Here is a 21807-nt window from a genome sequence, read left to right on the forward strand (position 1 = left end):
ACGCGGCGGTTTGGTTCGCACAGGCGGATTCCCTGTTCGCCCTGCGAGGCATCACGGCCGACGACACCCGCTTCCACCATGTGGTAGCAGCGCTCGGTTCGGCCACCGCGGCCCGCGCCCTGAGCCTCCTCGAGAGCCCGCCAGCCGCTGACAAATACGGCGCGATTAAGAAGCTTCTCCTCGACGCTTTCGCCCTCCCATCGGCGGAGCGCGCACGGCGCCTGCTCGACCTGCCCGAGCTCGGCGACACGCGCCCTTCCGAGCGAATGGACTACATGCTTTCACTGCTCGGCGAGCACTCTCCGGCATTCCTGTTCCGGGAGCTGTTCCTCCGTCAGCTGCCTAACCCGGTACGCCTCGCCCTGGCAAGCACGACGATCACAGATCCCCGGGCCCTTGCCAGAGAAGCCGACAAGATCTCCGCCGCAGGACAGCGCATCACAGCGGCGACATGGGACCCACCGCCGTCCGACGCAACACCCATGGCGCCCGAGCATCCGGCACGGTCGACGACCGAACTGCCGACGCAATTGGCGGCCGCTACACCGAGCCGACCACCTCCAGCACGACGACCGGGGCCTCCACCTGACCAAGCGTGGTGTTACTATCATGCCAGGTTCGGACAGAAGGCCCGGACATGCCGACCCCCGTGCACCTTCGGCAGGCCGGGAAACGGCCGGGCCGGCGTTCATTACCAGCCATGAGCGCCGCCCACATGGGCAACTTACTGTTCATCACGGATAAAGCGTCCGGACAGCGCTTCCTGTGCGACACCAGCGCCCAACTGAGCGTCATACCCGCCTCTGACCAGGACAGGCAATCCGCGGTTTGCGGCCCCTCCTTGCGGCCAACGGATCGACCATCCGCACCTTCGGCCCGCGCAACGTCACCCTCTGCTTCGGCGGCCAACGCTTTGCTTGGACGTTTGTAACCGCAAACGTGCCCATGGCTCTGCTAGGCGCCGACTTCCTCTGCGCACACGGACTGCTGGTGGACGTCCAACGGCGTCGTTTAATCAACGCCGAAACCTTCAGCTCCCTGGTATGCACATTGAGCAGCTCCGCGCCGACCAAGCTGGCATGCGCCGTCCCGGCAGCGAACGAGTTTGCTCGCCTGCTCACGGAGTTCCCGGCCCTCACGCGGCCGACGTTTTCGGCCGTCGCAGTACGGCATGGGATCGAGCACCACATACCAACCACGGGCCCGCCGGTCTACGCCAGGGCCCGCCGCCTCGACCCAGCCAAGCGTGCCGTGGCGAAGGCCGAATTCGATGCGTTGGAGCACCTCGGCATCGTGCGGTGCTCCGATAGCGCGTGGGCCTCGCCACTGCACATCGTGCCAAAGCCGGGGGGTGGATGGCGCCCGTGTGGTGACTACCGCCGTCTCAATGACGCTACCACCCCCGACAGGTACCCGATCCCGCATATCCAAGACTTCTCCGCCCGTCTGGCGGGACGGGTCATTTTTTCGAAAATTGATCTCATACGGGGATATCACCAGGTACCTGTCAGGGCGGCCGACGTCCCTAAAACGGCAGTCATCACGCCGTTCGGCTTATTCGAATTCTTGCGGATGCCATTTGGTCTCAAGAACGCGGCTCAGGCATTCCAGCGCTTGATGGACAGCGTGCTGCGTGACCTGCCGTTCCTTTTCGTTTACCTGGACGACATCCTCGTCGCCAGCACGTCCCGGGCCGAGCACCTCCTCCACCTCCGAACACTGTTCGGGCGCCTCAGCGAGCACGGCCTCATCGTCAACCCGGCCAAATACCACTTCGGCACGACGGCCATTGATTTTTTGGGCCACCACATAACCAAGAACGGGGCCGTGCCGCTGCCAACCAAGGTCGAGGCCATCACCACGTTCCCGCGTCCCCGCACCTTAAAAGCCCTGCAGGAATTCCTGGGAATGGTGAATTTTTATCACCGCTTCGTGCCCCGCGATGCTCAACTCATGCGGCCCCTCTACGAAGCCCTCCGGGGCAAGCCGGCCAAGCACGACATCGCCTGGTCCGCAGCAATGGATGCGGCCTTCCAAAGCTCAAAGCGGGCCCTCGCCGACGCAACACTGCTCGCTCACCCGGTGCTCAACGCTCCCATCGCCCTCACCACGGATGCCTCCGACTACGCGGTGGGCGCCGTACATGAGCAATGGGTGAACGGGGTTTGGCAGCCACTCACTTTTTTCAGCCGGCAGCTCCGGCCGAACGAGCTCAAATACAGCACGTTTGACCGGGAGCTCCTCGGTCTACACCTGGCCGTCCGCCATTTCTGCCACCTCCTGGAGGGCCGACCTTTCACGGCGTTCGTCGACCACAAGCCGTTGGTTTACGCCATGGCCAAGGTCACGGAGCCGTGGTCGGCCCGCCAACAGCGCCACCTCTCCGCCGTGTCGGAGTTTACCACTGACATCCGGCACGTCGCCGGCAAAAACAACGCCGTGGTCGACTGTCTTTCCCGGGCCAGCGCGAACGCGGTCCACCTGGGCGTGGACTTTGCGCTTATGGCGGCGGACCAAACCACCGACACCACGGTGCAAGCCCTCCGGGCGGCGGACACGGGCCTGCGCCTGGCCGACATCCCCTTTGCGGACACTGTCCTGCTCTGCGACGTCTCCCAAGGCCAGCCTCGCCCCATCGTGCCCGTCACCTGGCAACGCCGCATCTTCGCCTCCCTCCACGGCCTTTCCCACCCGGGCCGGAAAGCTTCCCAGAAGCTGGTGTCGGCGCGATTCGTCTGGCACGGCCTTCGTCGGGACGTCCGCGATTGGACCAGCACCTGCACGGCCTGCCAACGGGCCAAGGTCCACCGACACACCCAGGCCCCGCTGGCACCTTTCACCGTGCCCGAACGACGTTTCGACCACATCAACGTGGATCTGGTGGGCCCCCTCCCCCCGTCACGGGGGTTCACACACCTGCTCACCATGGTGGACAGGACCACCAGGTGGCCGGAGGCCGTTCCCCTCGTCTCCACCACCACCTCCGACGTGGCGCAGGCTTTCATCGCCACCTGGGTCGCCCGCTTCGGCGCACCGGCGGACATCTCGTCAGACCGCGGACCACAGTTCACCTCCGAGCTGTGGGGCGCGGTCGCCCGCAACCTGGGGGTCAAGCTCCACCGTACTACGGCCTACCACCCCCAAGCAAACGGGTTGTGCGAGCGATTCCACCGCTCCATGAAGGCCGCGCTCATGGCCGGCCTTCAAGACGGCGGTTGGGCCGACCGGCTGCCGTGGGTCCTTTTGGGCCTCTGCACGGCCCCCAAGGAGGACCTCCAGGCATCCACCGCCGAGCTTGTCTATGGCCAGGCGCTACGCGTCCCGGGCGAATTCGTGCCCGACGCTACCAGTCCCTGGTCCGCAGCTCACCAGTGCTCGGACCTCCAGGAGGCCGCCCGACGGTTTGCCCCCGTGCCATGATCCCACCACGGTGACCCCCAGTCCTACGTCCCCCCAGCACTTCGCACAGCGGAGTATGTTTTTGTGCGTCACGACGCACATCGGGGGCCACTCCGGCCGCCGTACGACGGGCCCTTCCGGGTGCTGTGACGGGACGACAAGTCGTTCGTCATCGACATCGGCGGCAGGTCGGACCGGATTGCGGTGGACCGCCTCAAGCCGGTGCACGTGGACGTCGACCACCCACCACGGGTGGCCCTTCCGCCGCGGCGAGGCCGCCCCCCGTCCACGGTGCCCCCCACTCGACCGCCCACCACCACACCGGACCCCCTCCCACGACCCGCCAGGGGTCGCTTCGGCCGGGTCATCAGGACCCCCCTCAAATTGACCCTGCCGGTGCAAGTCGATTCTGGGGGGACGTGTGTAGCGGCTACCGCTGGGTTTTCACAATCGCCTTGCACCTATCAAGGACGCGGAGCGATCACCATGCCGGGCTCGTCCAGGACGCCCGGGCAGGCCCGCGCTCAACTTGCCAGGCCTCGGGCGGGACGCCCGGGCATGCCCGGGCAGGCTCGCCCTCAACTTGCCAGGCCGCAGCCAGGACGCTGGGCCACGCCCCCTCTCGCCTTTCCTGGGCAAACGCTCCGGGATAATATGTATATATATTGCTGCCCGATAAACGGGCTTTTCAGAGTGCCTGAGTGTTTGGTTTGATTAAAGCAACTCGGGTGAATTCCAGCTTTTTGTCGCGTCCATTCTTCCGATCGACGTGGGAGCCCCAGCTCCTTCACAATTATATTTAGGGATGGCTTTCAGGTTCTTTATATCAAAGCTGGGTTGCTTCCCATGAATGGAATAAGTGTACGACATTGACAAGAAACTTTGCAAGACACAGTGGCAAGTACTTCTTTTGTTTTATTCAACTTTTCTTTACAGAGATGAGAAAATTTTAGTGAAACTAGTGAAACCTCTCAAATCTGTTCTCCAGTTGCACGTTCTAAGCCAAGTGGAATCAAAACAACATCTGTAACATTTTTATCCTTTGTCGACAAAGACATGCAACATCCGGTTATGTTTCTTGTTCATTTTTACAACACAAACTGAAAACAACATCAAATGAGTGCTGATGAAATATAGTGATGATTACACTTACAGTACTTACAAGTAGCTGCTGTGTGTTTGGAACAAAGGTGAACTATGTCCTATAAGCTCTTCCATGACACTTGGAGGATTGTAAAACAAAAAACAAAAAAAATTGAATTTCAACAACGAATCCTACACAATCCAAGTTGAAATGAAACAAATCCAAGTTGATTATGAATAGTCCATGGAAAACATCAATTGATCTTCATGAGAGCCTACTTTGTATTCATGATTTAACGTTAACTAACTGCACCATTATTTTTCCGTGTAAACCTTTCATAAAAATTGTTCTTCAGCCAAATTCATTCATTCAGTTTTCCTTCTGCCATCAAACATGTACACTATTTATTTCTACCTTCCAAGTTAATTCTTCGACAAAACTACGATTGTACAAACAATGCAGTTGTTCTTGTACTGACGATAAACACCGACACAAATCGACAGTATTTCAAAACTCAAACATGCAGCAAGACAGGTGTGTTCCCATCCCTTAACATACACACAAAGTCATACTTTAATCAAAGAAAGTCCTTAAGTGTGAATGTTATCCTATGAAATGATGAGACCAAGAAAGTAAATGTAACAGTCAATATGAGTTATTCTTTGTTTCTTCGGCTGTGGCTATCCATCTCTCCAGAGTATTTCTCATATGAGTGGCATATTTTAAAGCACTTTGTACAGTGGTTATTTCCTAGATAATGCAGTGTCATTTTCCTTCTACTATTGGTTGTTGGATGGGAAAATGCATTGGGAGTATGAGGAAGAGGTGCCTGTAGTGGTCATTATTTCTATGATTTCAATTAATGACCTCTTAAAACAGGGCAGTCATTGAATATATTAAAGTGGGCAAGATACTCTGTCGGAAAAGGTAGGACAAGATGACCCACTCAACCTCCCCTTATATATATATATATATATATATATATATATATATATATATATATATATATATATATATATATATATATATATATATATATATATACTGTGTATACATCCTTGATTCTTTTTTTTTGTTCTGTATACTGGATAGTTTTCATTTCATAATTACTGCTCTACAGTCAGCAAGACGTGCTCTCTCATGCAGACATTCAAGATATGAACATATAACTGGGATTGAGAAGGTTACAGTGGGATTTAACAGGGATTGAGGAGGTTACAGTTTGATATAACTGCGATTGAGGAGGTTACAGTGGGATATAACTGGAATTGAGGAGGTTACAGTGGGATAGAACTGGGATTGATGATGTTGCAGTGGGATATAACTGGAATTGAGGAGGTGACAGTGGGATATAAGTGGGATTGAGAAGGTTACAGTGGGATATAATGGGGATTGAGGAGGTTATAGTGGGATAAAACTGGGATTGAGGAGGTTGCAGTGGGATATAACTAGGATTGAGGAGGTTACAATGGGATATAACTGGGATTGAGGAGGTTACAGTGGGATATAAGTGGGATTGAGAAGGCTACAGTGGGATATAACGGGGATTGAGGAGGTTATAGTGGGATAAAACTGGGATTGAGTAGGTTATGGTGGAATGTAACGGGGATTGAGGAGGTTATAGTAGGATATAACTGGGATTGAGGAGGTTGCAGTGGGATATAACTGGGGTTGAGGAGGCTACAGTGGGATATAACTGGGATTGAGGAGGTTACAGTCAGATATAAGTGGGATTGAGAAGGCTACAGTGGGACATAACTGGGATTGAGGAGGTTACAGTGGGATATAACTGGGATTGAGGAGGTTACAGTGGGATATAACTAGGATTGAGGCGGTTACAGTGGGATATAACTGGGATTGAGGAGGTTACAGTGGGATATAACTGGGATTGAGGAGGTGGGGGGCATCTTGGCACACTTTAAGTTCTCCATTGTCTTGCTACTCTCTGCTACACTTTCAAGTACAGTCATAAAATATCATCAATACAATGTACACTCTACTCTTTTGTGTGATTTCCATTACTATAAAGTTTGAAGATATTATTTAAAGCACTTTTAAAAAATGTTCATATAGCTGACGTACAAAAATGCAAATAGAAAATGCTTACAAAATATTTTGTTCCAAACATTTGTAATTAAACGTTCAAATATTCATTCTTAATCGACATATGCTTTCTTTGCAACATAATAATGAAACAAAACACTTTGTATTGTCAAATAGAAACAGATGAAGGAATTAAACAAATGTGCAAAGGCAGCCCTATTCCTGTTGGAAGCTTGAAACCAGATTTATAATACACTTTAAGTTTCAATGAAATGCATGGTTAATTAATTTTAGCTCTTATATGAGCCTCGACTTAGTATACAAAAATAATGATAAAGTTTGTTTTATTCTGGAATGCATACAAAAAAAATTCATGAAAAAGAACAATTAGTTGTGTACTGGAATGATCTGAATATAAAATTGTGCTTATTTTGAAATATTCTTAACTGTTAACTGAAATGTTCTTAAAATGTTTGTTCTTAACTAAAAAAAAACTTATAAAGGCACATGCGCTATTCTATAACTTTGGAAGAAATCTACCTTCATTCAAGGTAAATAAATTCGGTAAATCCCAAAATATCTAGCAGAGAGATCATGTTTGAAGTGGAAACGAAAAAAGTCATTTTTCAATGCCCCTTGCATCCCATCTGGATTTTCATCTCTGTTCTCTCATGATGCTTCACACAAAAACATTTGGCTCATAATTTAGTCCTTTGGTACATTGTAAACAATTAAAAAGTTAGATAAACCTGTCGTCAATATCTTGTTTTATAAACAACTAGCAGGGGTACCCGGCATGCTAATCCTGTTGGCATATTGAAGAAATCATTTTTTTTCTGGGGGGCCTTAAACACTTCCCTACACCCACTAAATAATTTGTTCGATTTTAGCATAAAAAAGCCTAAATCCAGACAGAAGAATGTTTGTCACCAGTAGACTTGTCTGCTTGTGGAGCCTGCTGTGCAGCCTGCTGTGCTGCTTCTTGAGCGAGGTTTGCCTGATTCTGTGCCACTGGGTTATTGCTTGGGTCAACTGGAGATGGGCAGAGAGAGTTGTGGAAAACACTGTTGTCGGCTTGGTGCAGTGCAAGGGGAACAGATGGTGCTGTGGCTTTAACCGGCCCAACTTGTCCCTGCTTCGCATTTGGGATTCCGGGGTATAGCCCATGTGGTATGGCTCCAATGGGAAGTTTCTCATTTTGAGCATTACCTTGAGAGGGCTTCAGGAGGGAGTCATAGACAGGTGGTGCATTAGGGGTGTTGTGATGAAAGCCATGGCCGTATGACAGTGGATTGGTATAGTTCTCATTTTGTTTTCTTTGCTGTTGCTGCAATTGTTTTTTTTGCTTTTTGTCTCTGCATGAACCACAACAAAGGTGCAAAATCTCCCACACATTAAGGAACATGCATAATAATGTCACAGCGTACATAATGATCAAGAAAATGCTTTTTTCGGTTGGACGTGAGACAAAGCAGTCAACGTCATGGGGACATGGGTCACGGCTGCACACAAATCTGTCGATTACAGAAAAGCCATAAAGTTGGTATTGCCCAAACAGAAAGCCTATTTCAAATGCTGATCTTGCAAAGATGTGCATCACATAGGCCTTCATTAACCCTTCTTCTTTGATCTTTTTCCGCCCGTCATGCTTCTTGATTTTGTTGTTTCCTTTTTTTTCATCATTCTTATTTTCTTCAGTCGTTTCTACAATCATGGGGTCCTCCTCATTATCTCCTTCTGTGTCTTCAATATGCCGATGTTGATGTCGGTTAAACATTGGCATCTTGCAGTGTACACTTGCTTGGTCCACGTTTTTAGTGGCAGAATTTGCTCGGGCCAGCCGATGGATGGCGAAACCTAGATATATTACAGAGGGTAGCGATACGAAAATTGTCTGGAATATCCAAAAGCGAACATGCGAGATCGGAGCAAACTCATCATAGCAGACATTGTCGCAACCTGGCTGCAATGTATTGCAAAGAAACTTGCTTTGTTCATCGTAATAGATGGTCTCACCACCAACCGCAGTGAGCATAATGCGGAAGATAAGAAAGGTCGTGAACCAGATCTTCCCCACATATGTAGCATGGTTGTCGATTTGTTGCAGCAAAGTTGTGATGAAACTCCAACTCATACTGGAGCCTTCTGCTCTCTCTCACGAAATTTCCTGAAAGAATACACAAATAGGTGATCAGCAAGATGACTAGAAAGGTAAATTAGAAGCTTTTGAAACTTAAGCAAAAGTTTTTGTTTCTTATTAACATTACAGAGGGAGGGAATAAATGATATAATCATTAAGTGTGTGTACAATATTGTAAGTATACAAGTTGGAGTGTTGATTTTGTCACCCTGTAGCCTTATAACATCCGTGTTAAAAACAGCGAATAACTTTATGGATATATATCAAAGGGAGGCGCAAAGCACCCCTCCCTTTATATAACGGATCGCTTCTCTGCATGCAGATTTAACATGGGGACTGAAAAATTGTTTCTCGGCTTCTACTGGACGAAATGGAATGCAAATTTCAGAAGTAAATGCTTTGTACGTTGAGGTAATATGTTCCAAATTTCACTAAGGTCTGTTTCTGCATTCTTGAGTTTTATTAAGAAAACCCTCAAATTCACGTTGGTATCTGTCCGTCCATCCACCCAAAATGTGTTTGCGCTCATATCTCAAGGACTATACATCGAAACTAGCTGAAACTTGGAATATACATCGGCCAATACGTCTACTTAATGGGTTTCACAACAAATTCCACCTAAGTGCCATAGTTTTTGCTTTAAAATTATGTGTATATATATATATATATATATATATATATATATATATATACATATATATATATATATCATTATTATTATTATTATTACCCAAATCTAATATGCTGGGTTAATGGCTTAATGGATAAAGCATCAGACTACCAAGCTGGGGAGTGTCAGTTGGAGTCCCATCTGGGTTGAATATTTATTTTCTTCATACTTGTTGAAGTCTTTTATATCATCTTGAATAATCAAAGGGAGGCACAAAGCACCCCTCCCTTTTTTGGGACGGTTTCTCTGCATGCAACTTTAGCATGGGGACTGAAAAATTGTTTCTCGGCTTCTACTGGTATATTATACATGTAAATATACATACATACACACTTTATACCCCTTTAAAAAAAAATTTTTCTTAATTCCAACGTGGTGGCCCAATGGCCTTATGGATAAGCCATCAGACTCCCAAGATGGGGATTGTGAGGTCAAATCCTGTCTGAGTTGAATATTTTTTCCCCTTTCTTTTTCAAGTTTTATATCGTCTTCATTAAAGGCTTGTGTGATAAACAAATGCATTTTGCTCGTATTTAAAATGTATCTTGTGAAAAATGCAAGGGGCATAGAAAAGACCCCTTTGTATATGGTATGTGCAATGTGGCAAAGTATAGAAAAGAAGGGACATTCGAAAAAATATCTCATGTGCATGCTGGACTGCCTTTGTGTTCTTAGGAGCAACCAAGTAATGCTCCAGCAAAGTTCATATGAAGGGGCGCCCTGCATATATTGGTTAAAACCCATCAGTACATAAAGTTTTCTGTGTACCTTGGAAACGAAAACACGTAAGATAATGAGCATATGTGTGAAATCTAATTTGTTAAAAAAATTAATAAAGTCTATATGTACTACAGTCATGTGAAAAAGTAAGTACACCCCATGTAAAGTTTTGACTTTTTCAACATATTTCAACATAAGCTATTTGATCTTCATTTCAACAATATTGATAGATAAAGGTGATATAATATAACAAATATCATGAAACATTTACATTTTGTAGTCCATTGTATAATTTAAATAAACATAAATGCAAATTTCGCATGTGGAAAAAGTAAGTACACCCTTGGTTCTAATAGGTGGTATTGCCCCCTTTGGCAGAAACAAACTCAAGTAGGAGTTTCTTATGACTGTCTACGAGTCTCTGACATCGACTGGGAGAAATTTTTGCCCACTCCTCCATGCAGAATTCTTTCAGCTGTGCGATGTTTGAGGGGTTTCTTGCATGCACAGCTCGTTTCAAATCCCCCCACAACATCTCAATGGGATTTAGATCCAGGCTTTGACTTGGCCATTCCAGAACCCTCCATTTCTTTCTTTTCAGCCAACCCTTGGTGGATTTACTGGTATGTTTAGGGTCCATTGTCATGTTGCAAGGTCCACCTTCAGTTGAGCTTCAACTTTCTGACAGATGGCCTCACATTATCCTGAAGCACCCTCTGGTACAATGAAGAATTCATCGGGGATTCTATGATGGTGAGCTGCCCAGGCCCTGATGCAGCAAAGCTGCCCCAAACCATAATATTTCCACCATCATGCTTTAAAGTTGGTATCAGGTTCTTGCGGTCAAATGCTGTCTTTGGTTTTCGCCAAACATGTCTTCTGGTACTGTGGCCAAATAGCTCTACCTTTGACTCATCTGTCCAGGGCACATTGTTCCAGAAGTGCTGGTCTTTGCCTCAGTGTTCATTGGCAAACTTTAGTCTTGCCCTGATGTTCTTTCTGGACAGCAAAGGTTTCCTCCTGGCACACCTCCCATGTAGATCAAATTTGTGCAGCCTCTTTCTAATGGTAGACTCGTGCACTTTGACATCAACAGTGGCAAGAGCTACCTGTAGGTCCCGTGATAAGATTCTGGGGTTCTTAGAGACTTCTTTCAGCATCTTGCGGTCTGCTCTCGGGCTGAACTTGCTGGGGCAGCCTGGCCTGAACAAGTTGGCAGTTGTTTGGAATCTTCTCCACTTGTAGATGATCTTCTGGACAGTCGAATGATTGATTTCAAATTGTTTGGAGATCCTTTTAAATCCCTTCCCAGACTCGTAGGCATCTAAAACCTTCTTTCTGAAGGTCTCAGAGAGCTCTTTTGATCTAGGCATGGTGACGCTGCACACTTCAACAACAAAGAGCAAACCAAACTAAATGTCTGAGTTTTAAATAAGACAGGTTCCTCCAAGATTCTCTCGAATGATGTTCTAATCATTTGCACCTGAGCTGGTGCACCTGATTCTAATTTTAGGTATTTGAAGTAGTGATAAATGTCGGGGTGTACTTACTTTTTCCACATGCGAAATTTGCATTTATGTTTATTTAAATTATACAATGGACTACAAAATGTAAATGTTTCATGATATTTGTTATATTATATCACCTTTATCTATATATATAAAACACAGTTTGTGTGTGTGTGTGTGTGTGTGTGTGTGTGTGTGTGTGTGTGTGTGTGTGTGTGTGTGTGTGTGTGTGTAATGTTACCGATAGACTCCGAAACGGAGAGGCTCACGTGCTTGATATTTGGCATAGACATGGCCATTGAGCCTGGGACGAACATGGCCGAGACCATATTTGACGAGATCCATATTTTTTATTCATATTTACCTCAGTGCATTTCAGCGAAGTACCCGCTAATCTCAGCCAGTGCCAGAACAGCTCGCTGATTCGCTCAGAGTGATCACGTGATGTTCCATCCCGTCACACGTCACACGTTTGCACGTAATTCAGGGCGAAAAGCAATTGCGTTTTTTCACCTTTATGCGATCGTGTTTGGTGTCGATTTTGTGCGATATGAATTAAATTTCAATTCATATTTCGTGTTTACGAATTCGAATACGAAGGATATCCCCTTTCCCCTTTCGATTTCGAATACGAATCGAATACGAGCTTGAGTCGAGAGGGCGAATGTACGGGTTGGGAATGTACGGGTCTCCCTTCCCCCGCCCGGCAACGCCGGTACTGGAGGGCGTGGGTCACAGGATCGGTGAGTCTCCAAAATCCGCTTCGTGCACTTGCGAAGATGCAGGACGATGTCGCGATTGTTGTGCTGCTCTCCGACCATGAGAACTGCAACGTCATTGTTGACTGCCCCCCCTTCCCCCTCCCCTTCCCTTCCCCCTCCACCCTACCCCTTCCCCTTCCCCCTCCACCCTACCCCTTCCCCTTCCACTTCTCCCCTCCCCCTTCCCCCTCCCTTTTCCCCCTCCCCCTCCCTTTTCCCCTCCCCCCTCTACCCCTTCCCCCATCACCCCACCCCCCTCCCTCACCCTCCCCCCCCTCCCACCTCCCCTCCCCCCTCCTCCTACCCCCTCACCACTCCCATCCCTCCCACGCCCTCTCCCTCCCATCCCTCCCACCCCCCTCCCGCACCCTCCCCCTCCCCATCCCCCCTCTTCTCCCCCCTCCCCCTCTCCTCCACCTCTCCCCCTCCCCCTCCCCCTCTTCTCCCCTCCCCCCCCCTCTTCTCCCCTCCCCCCCTGTTCCCCTCCCCTCCCCTCCCTCCTCCCCTCCCCTCCCCCGCCCGGCAATGCCGGGTACTTCTGCTAGTCTGTCAATATTGTTGAAATGAAGATCAAATAGTTGTATGTTGAAATATGTTGAAAAAGTCAAAACTTTACATGGGGTGTACTTACTTTTTCATGTGACTGTATGTACCAACAAATTGCAGACATGTTGGGTGTGATGTATTCTTTGGGACAAGAGTTGGACAAGCGCGATGTGTGTACACATTATAGACAACAATTGGATCAGATGAAAGAATTGTACACATGTGCAGTGCAGCCAATTTTCCAGTCCCTTTTGGACACTAATTGCACATTACATAAACTTGCAGGTGTTGGCACTGCAGACATATTGGACAAACGTGATATGTACATGATGACAACTGATGATAATTAGAGATGATGGATGAATTGTACATGTACACCTACTTCTGCAATATAATAGAAAACTCATTATGTATGGCATTTTAATATTTCACAGAAAAATGAAAGAAAAGAAGGATCGATGTATAACTGGACATCGATCTGGATATATATATATATGTATATATATATATATATATATATACTGTATATTTATATATATACTGTATATTTATATATATATGTATATATATATATATATATATATATATATATATATATATATATATATATATATATATATATATATATATATATATATATATATATATATGAATGAATGATCGTTTCAAGGCCATTTTTCCCCGCTAGAGCGGGGGTTAGCCTTGCGGGCCCCACGACAATCATGATTCCCTGTTTGAGGCAATGTTTTTATGGCCGGATGCCCTTCCTGACGCCAACCCTTGGTCACGCTCTTACGATGCGCAGGGATACGGTGTACCTATTTTAAGCCGGGGTACACACCGGGATCGTGTGTGTGTGTGTGTGTGTGTGTGTGTGTGTGTGTGTGTGTGTGTGTGTGTGTGTGTGTGTGTGTGTGTGTGTGTGTGTGTGTGTGTGTGTGTGTGTGTGTGTGTGTGTGTGTGTGTGTGTGTGTGTGTGTGTGTGTGTACACACACATGTATATGTTGCTATGAGATCCCATTACTGTAGTGGGAACCAGGAAGCAAGTGCCAGATCAACTTGCTGCATGCATTCTGACCTACAGGGAATGCCTGCCACACATTAACCTGTCTGTGGTATACAAAACAGTTCTCGGGGTAGCCAGGAACAATTTAAATTTTAAAAGGCTCTTCTGGCTAAACAGTTGCATGGGTCCCACCAAATAGGCATGAGCTTAACAGAGCTCCAACCCCCGAATTCCCAATAGGATTGTTGGCTGCAGTACAATCCTTTTTTGTGTCTTCCTACAAATCCTAGAAATCCTTTTTTGCAGAAAGGGATTGCTGGCAGAGTGCATTAGTCCTGCTGGGACCTAGGGGGTAGACAGAGCATGGGGATAGCAGAGGGTGTAAGACCAGGAAGCAGGAGGTAGAGGATAGACCGATCACTGACCTGTCTGTCATGTGAAAGAGATAGGCCCAGAGACTCAGTTTCATCATGGGAGATTCCATTGATATTGAAGGCATTGGTTCCACATTGTCAGGCTGAGCAAGGTGTGAGGCAGTTGCCAGCCCAGAGGGAAGATAAATACTCCATCAAGCTGCAGATGAAGACCTTGGTGGTGTATATGTTCAGGTATGTTCAGAACGGACTGGACTGTGCACAACGAAAGATGCCCAGTCGGCCACTGGCTTTGAAGGCCCAAAGGTTTGAGACTAAACTGCTCCAAGAGGATTGTTAAGAAAGTAGATGCAAGGGTCTACCAGACAGTCTTTTGAGGTTGGCCAGATGTTTTGTGGGGGATGGGAAGAGGCAGATCAACTGATAAGGTAGGAGGAGGTATGGTGAGGGGTAAGATGGGAGGAGCCAGAGTGAGGAAGAAGATTGGAGGAGGCATGAGATGAGGGGAAGCTTTGTGGGGGTGGGGTGAGGAGAAAGCTTGGAGAGGATGGGGTGGGGGAGAATCTTTGAGAGGGTAGGGCGAGGGGAAGATGGCAGGAGGCGGGGTGACGGGTATGGTGGGAGGAGGGGTGGTGAGGGGTCAGATGAAAGAAGCCAGGGTGAGGAGGAAGATCGAATAAGGCAGGGTGAGGGGAAAGCTTTTAAAGGGTGGGGAGAGCAGGAATGCAGAAAGAGGGGACAGGAAGTGGAAGGATGCTGAAGAAGGGGACATAGAGAAGGGGTGGAGTTGGGAGGAGCGGGACATGTAGGTGATGTGGGGAAAAGTGCTGACATGGAGAGGTTTGACACTTAATGGATGTGAAGGAGAATTGTTGGTCATGTGTACCTCTGCCAACTGGACATCTCATGATTCCCGAGCAGGATATATGGAGACAGCAGACATCATGGGAGCGGTGAAATGAATCGTTGAAGACACGGAGGAATGTTGTGCTGTTAGTCTGTGGGGATGGTCGATGAATTAAGCGTTTCAGAGTAATAGATTTTTGGCAAATATGTCTTGTAAAGAAGAAGAAGAAGAATAAGAATATATCTTGATGAAGAAGACCACAAAATGTGTTCCTGACAGAAATAATGAGAATGAAGCATTTTAAAATATTATTTAAAGCTTTTAAAGAAAAAAGCAATTTATTCAATCAAGATTCAGTTTTGAGGTGTTCAAAAAAGGAAGGGATAAGGAATGAATGAGGAAAGAAATTACAGGCAGAACAAGCTCGTTATTTATTTTCTGGAGTGACAATAAAAAATTATTTTCTGAAGTGAGGATGGGGGATGAGATGGAGATGAGGAAGCTCAAAGGACAACGATTTGGTGAAAGAAAGCAGAATAAGACAGCCGGCATGAAGCAGAGACAGATCTGAGGCCTGGGCGAGTCGGCCCGGATCTCTCAGGAACACACACGTGACGATACACCACAACTAGGTATGGTTAAATGGGAAATTGGACCAAAACAAAAGCACCGGACAAAAGGAAACATAAAGACACAAAGGATCTGGTCCGGAAATGTTAGCTTTGATGAACTGGATGGAGGAACTGCACGACCCAACGTCCAACATGCTCAGACACCAATGTCCCTCTCTGGGCCATTGCTACTCTTTGTTCCTTATTTCCTCCTTTTGTATATCCAACCCCTCTCCCCTTCCCCGACCATACCCTTTGGTAGTTTGCGGACCAGCTGCGATTTTTCATCAGCTCCTTCATGAGCCGAGACCTTTACAGGTATGATGTAAATAACAGTATATTTCTGAAACAGCACAAAATAACAATTATGTGCAGAAGGCGATGTATTCGAAGATGCCAAAGATTGTTTTTTTCAATATGCACTTTTGAGAAAAAGAGGTTCACAATGTAAATAGTTATTCAACCAAACTTTACAGCTCAGATAGGATCACCATGGAATTGTTGTTGTAATCAAACTTTACAGCTATCTGTTGCCATAACTCTATTTGTGAACTGCAGAGTCTTATAGCACGCTGAAGAGGGGGCCCACTGCAACATTTACTGGATAGATTGCAGAATTTATTGCCCTCATTTAATCAACTAGGGCATGCCCGTACTATATATATATCTAAAATTATATCCCCCCCCCCCCTCTATTTACATGAAATGGTTTGGTCCATTCGCAAAGCCAAAGCGAACGGCTTGCGAGTACGGTGACAATCCCCCCCCCTCTATTTACATGAAATGGTTTGGTCCATTCGCAAAGCCAAAGCGAACGGCTTGCGAGTACGGTGACAATCCCCCCCCCCCTCTATTTACATGAAATGGTTTGGTCCATTCGCAAAGCCAAAGCGAACGGCTTGCGAGTACGGTAGAACCCCCCCCCTCTATTTACATGAAATGGTTTGGTCCATTCGCAAAGCGAACGGCGAACGGCTAAATCGCCATAGCTCGGTAACTACTTGTCCGATTAATATGAAACCTTGAAAAGGCACATCCTCAGGTCCGTAATGGCGCACGCTCTCACAGGAGCTCCGGAAGGTCGCATATCGCAGTTACGATGAATCGCAAATTAGTTTTAATTAGTTTTAAAACATAGTTTAACGCCAACATAGCGCCAACATAGTTTGCCAACGTGAAATAAATGAATACGCTCTCAAATGTGCCGTCCGAGGCAGAGTCTGTTCGCCACGTTCGGCACACGTGATAGCTCGCTGCTCTCTGATTGGTTGAATCGTTTTTTGGACATAGCTCGGTAACTACTTGTCCGATTAATTTCAAACCTTGAAAAGGCACATCCTCGGGTCCCCAGCAATATACCTGGCAAGTTGCAAGTATATCGGACCCGTGGTTGTCGAGAAACAGCGGTCACAGACACACATACACACATACACACATACACACATACACACAGACACACAGACATTCACACAGAGATTGCTGGAATTATAGATAGATTAGTGCATCCACTCCCTGTGGGAGCAGCAGGTAGGGTCATGTGATTATCCTCTCTGGGGTACATAGATTACAGTAGATCTAGGCTCATATAATGCCACAAGAACATTGGGTTTCCTCACTTTCAGTTTAGTGTTAAACAGCAGTATTGCGACTGTTTTAAAAGGTAATCATACATGTTTGTGATTAATAATATTTTTTTACATCCAGTACTGTAGTGGTGCTTTCACGAAATGCCACGATAAGCTATTTATAAACATTAACACAGCCATTGTCCAAGGAGAAACCCCGCTTGGGGAGGGGGATATTATTAGAATTAATACTGTTTTGTAATAACATTAATACTAGTACCGACTGCAAAGCCGCAATGAGCCGGTGAAGCCAAAGCCTCTTGCCACTATTTTACCCATCACGATGGCATCAGTAGGTTAGGTAGTTGATAGTAGGTCAGTGTAGGTACCGTACCTGGTAAGACTTGGTAAAAGAGAAGAGCAGACAGTCCTCCCCAATACCTACATACAATAAATGTCACAAGAAGCTTAAGGAAGTAACTATACAATGTGCTAGCTCAGGGCCTATTTTAAGAAATTTAAACTGGGCTTAACATACGTTTTCACAGTATGTGTGTAGTCTTCTAACTTCAGTCGCTGTCAGGGCTGGTTCTCTCCGGGCACGGCAGCTTCCTCCACCAGAAGAAGTTAGCTTGCAGTAAGATCAGTGCCGACAGATCAGACGATAGCGCCGTTGCAACGGAAATGTGTGACTGTCGTTAATCAAACCGAGCTTTCTTTCTTTATGTAAACCGCTTGTACCGTATTTCTGGCCGTGAAAAACTATCCCCTACGGCCGCGAGATTTCTAAAAAATAATTCTTCATCAATTTTAGAATATTTGACGCCGTTTTCAGCCTCCGAAACGCGTAATAAGCTTTTTAAAAATAGTTTTCAAATGCTCGAATCTCATTGGTTCCGGTGTTTGGTGACGATTTTCGTTGAAGATAACGAGGTTGGTCTTAAAGTATTTTAATTACAAATTAGAGGTGCATAAGATTGTGAATCAAAGAAAGACGGGTGAAACAAACTCCTATTGAACTTTTTCGCAATTGTTTTATGCAAACTTCCACATCCGGTCGATGGCGGCCTCCATTGCGTGATTTGGTTTTAGAAATATTTTTTACAAATGCCCGAATCTCATTGGTTCCGGTGTTTGGTGACACTTTTCGTTGAAGATAACCAGGCCCGTGCGGGCTGAGGTTGGTCTTAAAGTATTTTAATAATAAATTGGAGGTGCATAACATTGTGAATCAAACAAAGACGGGTGAAAGAAACTCCTATTGAACGTTTTTCAATTTGTTATGCATACTTCCGCATCCGCAAGATGGCGGCCTCCATTGAGCTTCGGAATTCTCAAGCCAAGGCATAATCTGGTTTTCGACATAATACGTACGCGTTTATTGACAAACCGGCTTCGCCGGCTATTATGCTATTATCATTATTGTTGTTGTTACTTTTGTTATTAGAAGTGGCCTTGGAAAAATGCCACAATTAGCTATCTTAACAAAGCATTACACCTTAACATGGATTTCGGCCAGGGCGGAAACTCTCCTTGGGCACTTTTAGTATCAATCAATACAGAATTTCCTGATAGGTCTTTGAAATATCCTTTAGCTATTGTTCCAAATCTAGAAAATTCACATCCAACATGGATTGCATTATGAATTTAGGTGTTCTGATTGCATTATTCGAAAGCATGGCTTGCCGATGATGCAATACGTCTGCCGATTAGGAAGTAGGGCATATCCTCCTATCTTTACAACAACGCAGGATTAACACTGGAAGGGGCCTACTCTCACATATACTAAGACATAACTATACTACAAATGATGCTACATGTTGCTCGTGTGACTAACTATTGGGGGCAAACCTTTAACCATTATTAAGTTTACTGTACAAATCTCAAAACTGCAGCAATATATATATATATATATATATATATATATATATATATATATATATATAATGTTGCGGATATGGGATTTGGCCTCCATCCATATCCGCTTGTAAATATTCCCCTATTTCCCCAATACTCCCCAACTATCCCCAATCCCCCATTCCCTAGTCCCATTGTCTGTAAACAACACTCTGTAGAACCGACCTTCCCCTTTTTCCCCCATTAAATGTCGTGCCCAGGTCCACCGCATCTCACGTAGACAACTTTCGGACATCTTACTAGTTATTCTTAGTCTATGTCAGTTAAGGACTCGTTTCCATTAATTCTGACTCTTCGTTGCACCAGAATGTGATTGTATGGCACCAGTAGTGAGTTTAGGACCTCCCAATACCTCCCCACAACCTCATCTCCGCATCCTCCCATCATCTCATGGAACTATAACAACAACAACAACTACAACCACAGCGGGGGCGGCGCGGCGGCGGTGCGGGGAGTGGGCGTCCTCACTCCGGCTCGGTTAGCCGCCATTGCCCATGTGCTCCAGGTTACCTCCAGGTTACGGGGTTACCACGAAGGGGCTGACTGTCAGCTCCTCGTCAAGGGCGGAGCCCGGTAACCCCCCCGCACCCAATAAGAAGCGGCGGGCCGATTCCATCTGGGGCGGAGCTAACGAGCCGAGGGCGTGTCACTCCCCGCTGGATATAGGCAGCCACTTACCGGAGGTGATGGGAGATGCGCCCCCAGCTTGAAGAGAACCAGACGCCACCTCCAGCACGACGATCCCTCCCCGGATATCTGGACCGGACCGTGTGGATCCTGTCCCTGAGCCAAGGTGCACCTTGTGCTGTCCATCGACTACCTGCCCTTCCTTGCCATCAATCCCTGTGTGAGTCAGTCTTGTCCTGTTTATCTGTGGTCTGTCGGGGCTACTATAAGACCGTGATAAGTGCCCACCTTCCTATGCTGTACCTCTTGTCCTTGTAATCTAAACGTTCCGCATACAAATATTATAACCTCCTCCGGAGGTCTTGAGAACTGTACCCCTGGTGTCGTGTCATTTAATCCCAGCCGTTGTGTCCTTTCCTTAATTGATCTAGCGTAGCGCGATTCGGCCAACGTTCGAGTGTAATCGGGTAACTTGTGCGAACACGGCGGCCATTCCGCTCGGCCCATCATAACATCTACGTCGTGTCCGTAACAATATATATATATATATATATATATATACGAGGGTCAGTCTATAAGTAACCTTAAAATGGCGATATAAATTCGAGAATGTAATGCGTGTAGTTGTAGAGGACATCTGTTATATCTATGGGTAAGAGTCATGTTTTGCCTGTTTTAGATATGGCACCATTGAGCGTATGACGTCAGTAGAGCAGTTCTAAGATGGCGGCTCCCTTAGAAGCCTGCACCAGGGAGGAACAACGTTCTGTCATCCGTTTCCTGGGAAGTGAGTGTGTGAATCGCAGTGAAATCCATCGCAGAATGAAGATGCAATATGGTGACGCATGTTTATCGCTGCAGCAGGTGTACGACTGGGACAGGAAGTTTAAAAGTGGAGTGTCCAGTGTGGCAGACGCTGCTCGCTCGGGCCGGCCTCACAATAGCCGAAACACCAGAAATGGTTGCAGGAGTTGAGCGCGTGCTAAGGAAAAACCATCGTATTATGCTGGATGAAGAGGTCCCCGAATTGAACATTAGCCATAGTTCAGCATACCATTTCATTCACAATGTGCTGGGGTTCCGCAAAGTGTCTGCAAGGTGGGTGCCAAGACAACTTATACCCAAAATGAAAGAACGGCAAGTGCACGCATGTGAAGAACTCCTGCGACGTTACGAAACAGAATGTGACGCTTTATTATAGCGAGTAGTGACTGGGGATGAAAGCTGGGTCCACTACTTTCAGCCCGAAAAGAAGAGGGCAAGCAAAGAGTGGCGCCATTCAACTTCACTGAAGCCCAAAAATTTCCGCACACAACCGTCCGCTGGAAAAGTGATGCTGAGGCTCTTCTGGGATAGCCGAGGCCCACTTGTAGTGCATTACATGCCCAGAAGGACCACAGTCACCAGTGCATCATACTGCGACCTCCTCAAAAATCATCTGAAACTAGCAATCAGATCAAAACATCATGGACTACTCACTACTGGTGTTTTACTGCAGCATGACAATGCTCAGCGCAATACTGCCCGCGCTACATCTGCAACAATCGAGGACCTGCATTTTGAGTGTCTTCCTCATCCACCCTACTCGATAGACCTCGCCCCTTGGATTACCACATATTTGGGCCACTTAAAGAGGCGCTTGGTGGAATCACTTTCTGATGCATCAAAGAGGTCCAAGAGACGGTGCACGAATGGCTCCACAAGCAGCCAAAATATATTTTTTCCAGAGGAATCCAGGCCTTAGTAAAGCGCTGGGAAAAATGCATTGAACGCAATGGAGATTATGTTGAAAAATAACAGTGTGAAAAATATTTTAAGGTTACTTATTGACTGCCCCTTGTATATATATATATACATATACATATATATATATATGTATATATATGTATATACCAGTAAAAATCCCACCAAATATGACAGGTTGGAACAGTTTATTGATGGTGCAGCCTCACGAGCGTGCCAAACTCTGAAGCCTCGGCCTAGTATCA

The 21807-nt window shown here is 46.7% G+C and overlaps 1 protein-coding gene across 2 annotated transcripts in view; it reads right to left on the bottom strand.

The window, feature by feature from the left end:
* Positions 1 to 4296: 4296 nt before the first annotated feature.
* LOC137413151 (gap junction gamma-1 protein) overlaps positions 4297 to 21807 on the bottom strand; it is an 83495-nt gene continuing 65984 nt past the window's right edge. For both annotated transcript variants that reach the window (XM_068098546.2, XM_068098545.2), the window contains one exon: positions 4297 to 8693. In XM_068098546.2, the coding sequence (XP_067954647.2) occupies positions 7428 to 8660 (1233 nt within the window). In that variant the 5' untranslated portion in view covers positions 8661 to 8693 and the 3' untranslated portion in view covers positions 4297 to 7427. The remainder of the gene's footprint in view (positions 8694 to 21807) is intronic.

Source organism: Myxine glutinosa, chromosome 7, assembly GCF_964187855.1.
Source record: "Myxine glutinosa chromosome 7, kmMyxGlut1.1, whole genome shotgun sequence".
In the NCBI taxonomy this organism is placed as follows: domain Eukaryota; kingdom Metazoa; phylum Chordata; class Myxini; order Myxiniformes; family Myxinidae; genus Myxine; species Myxine glutinosa.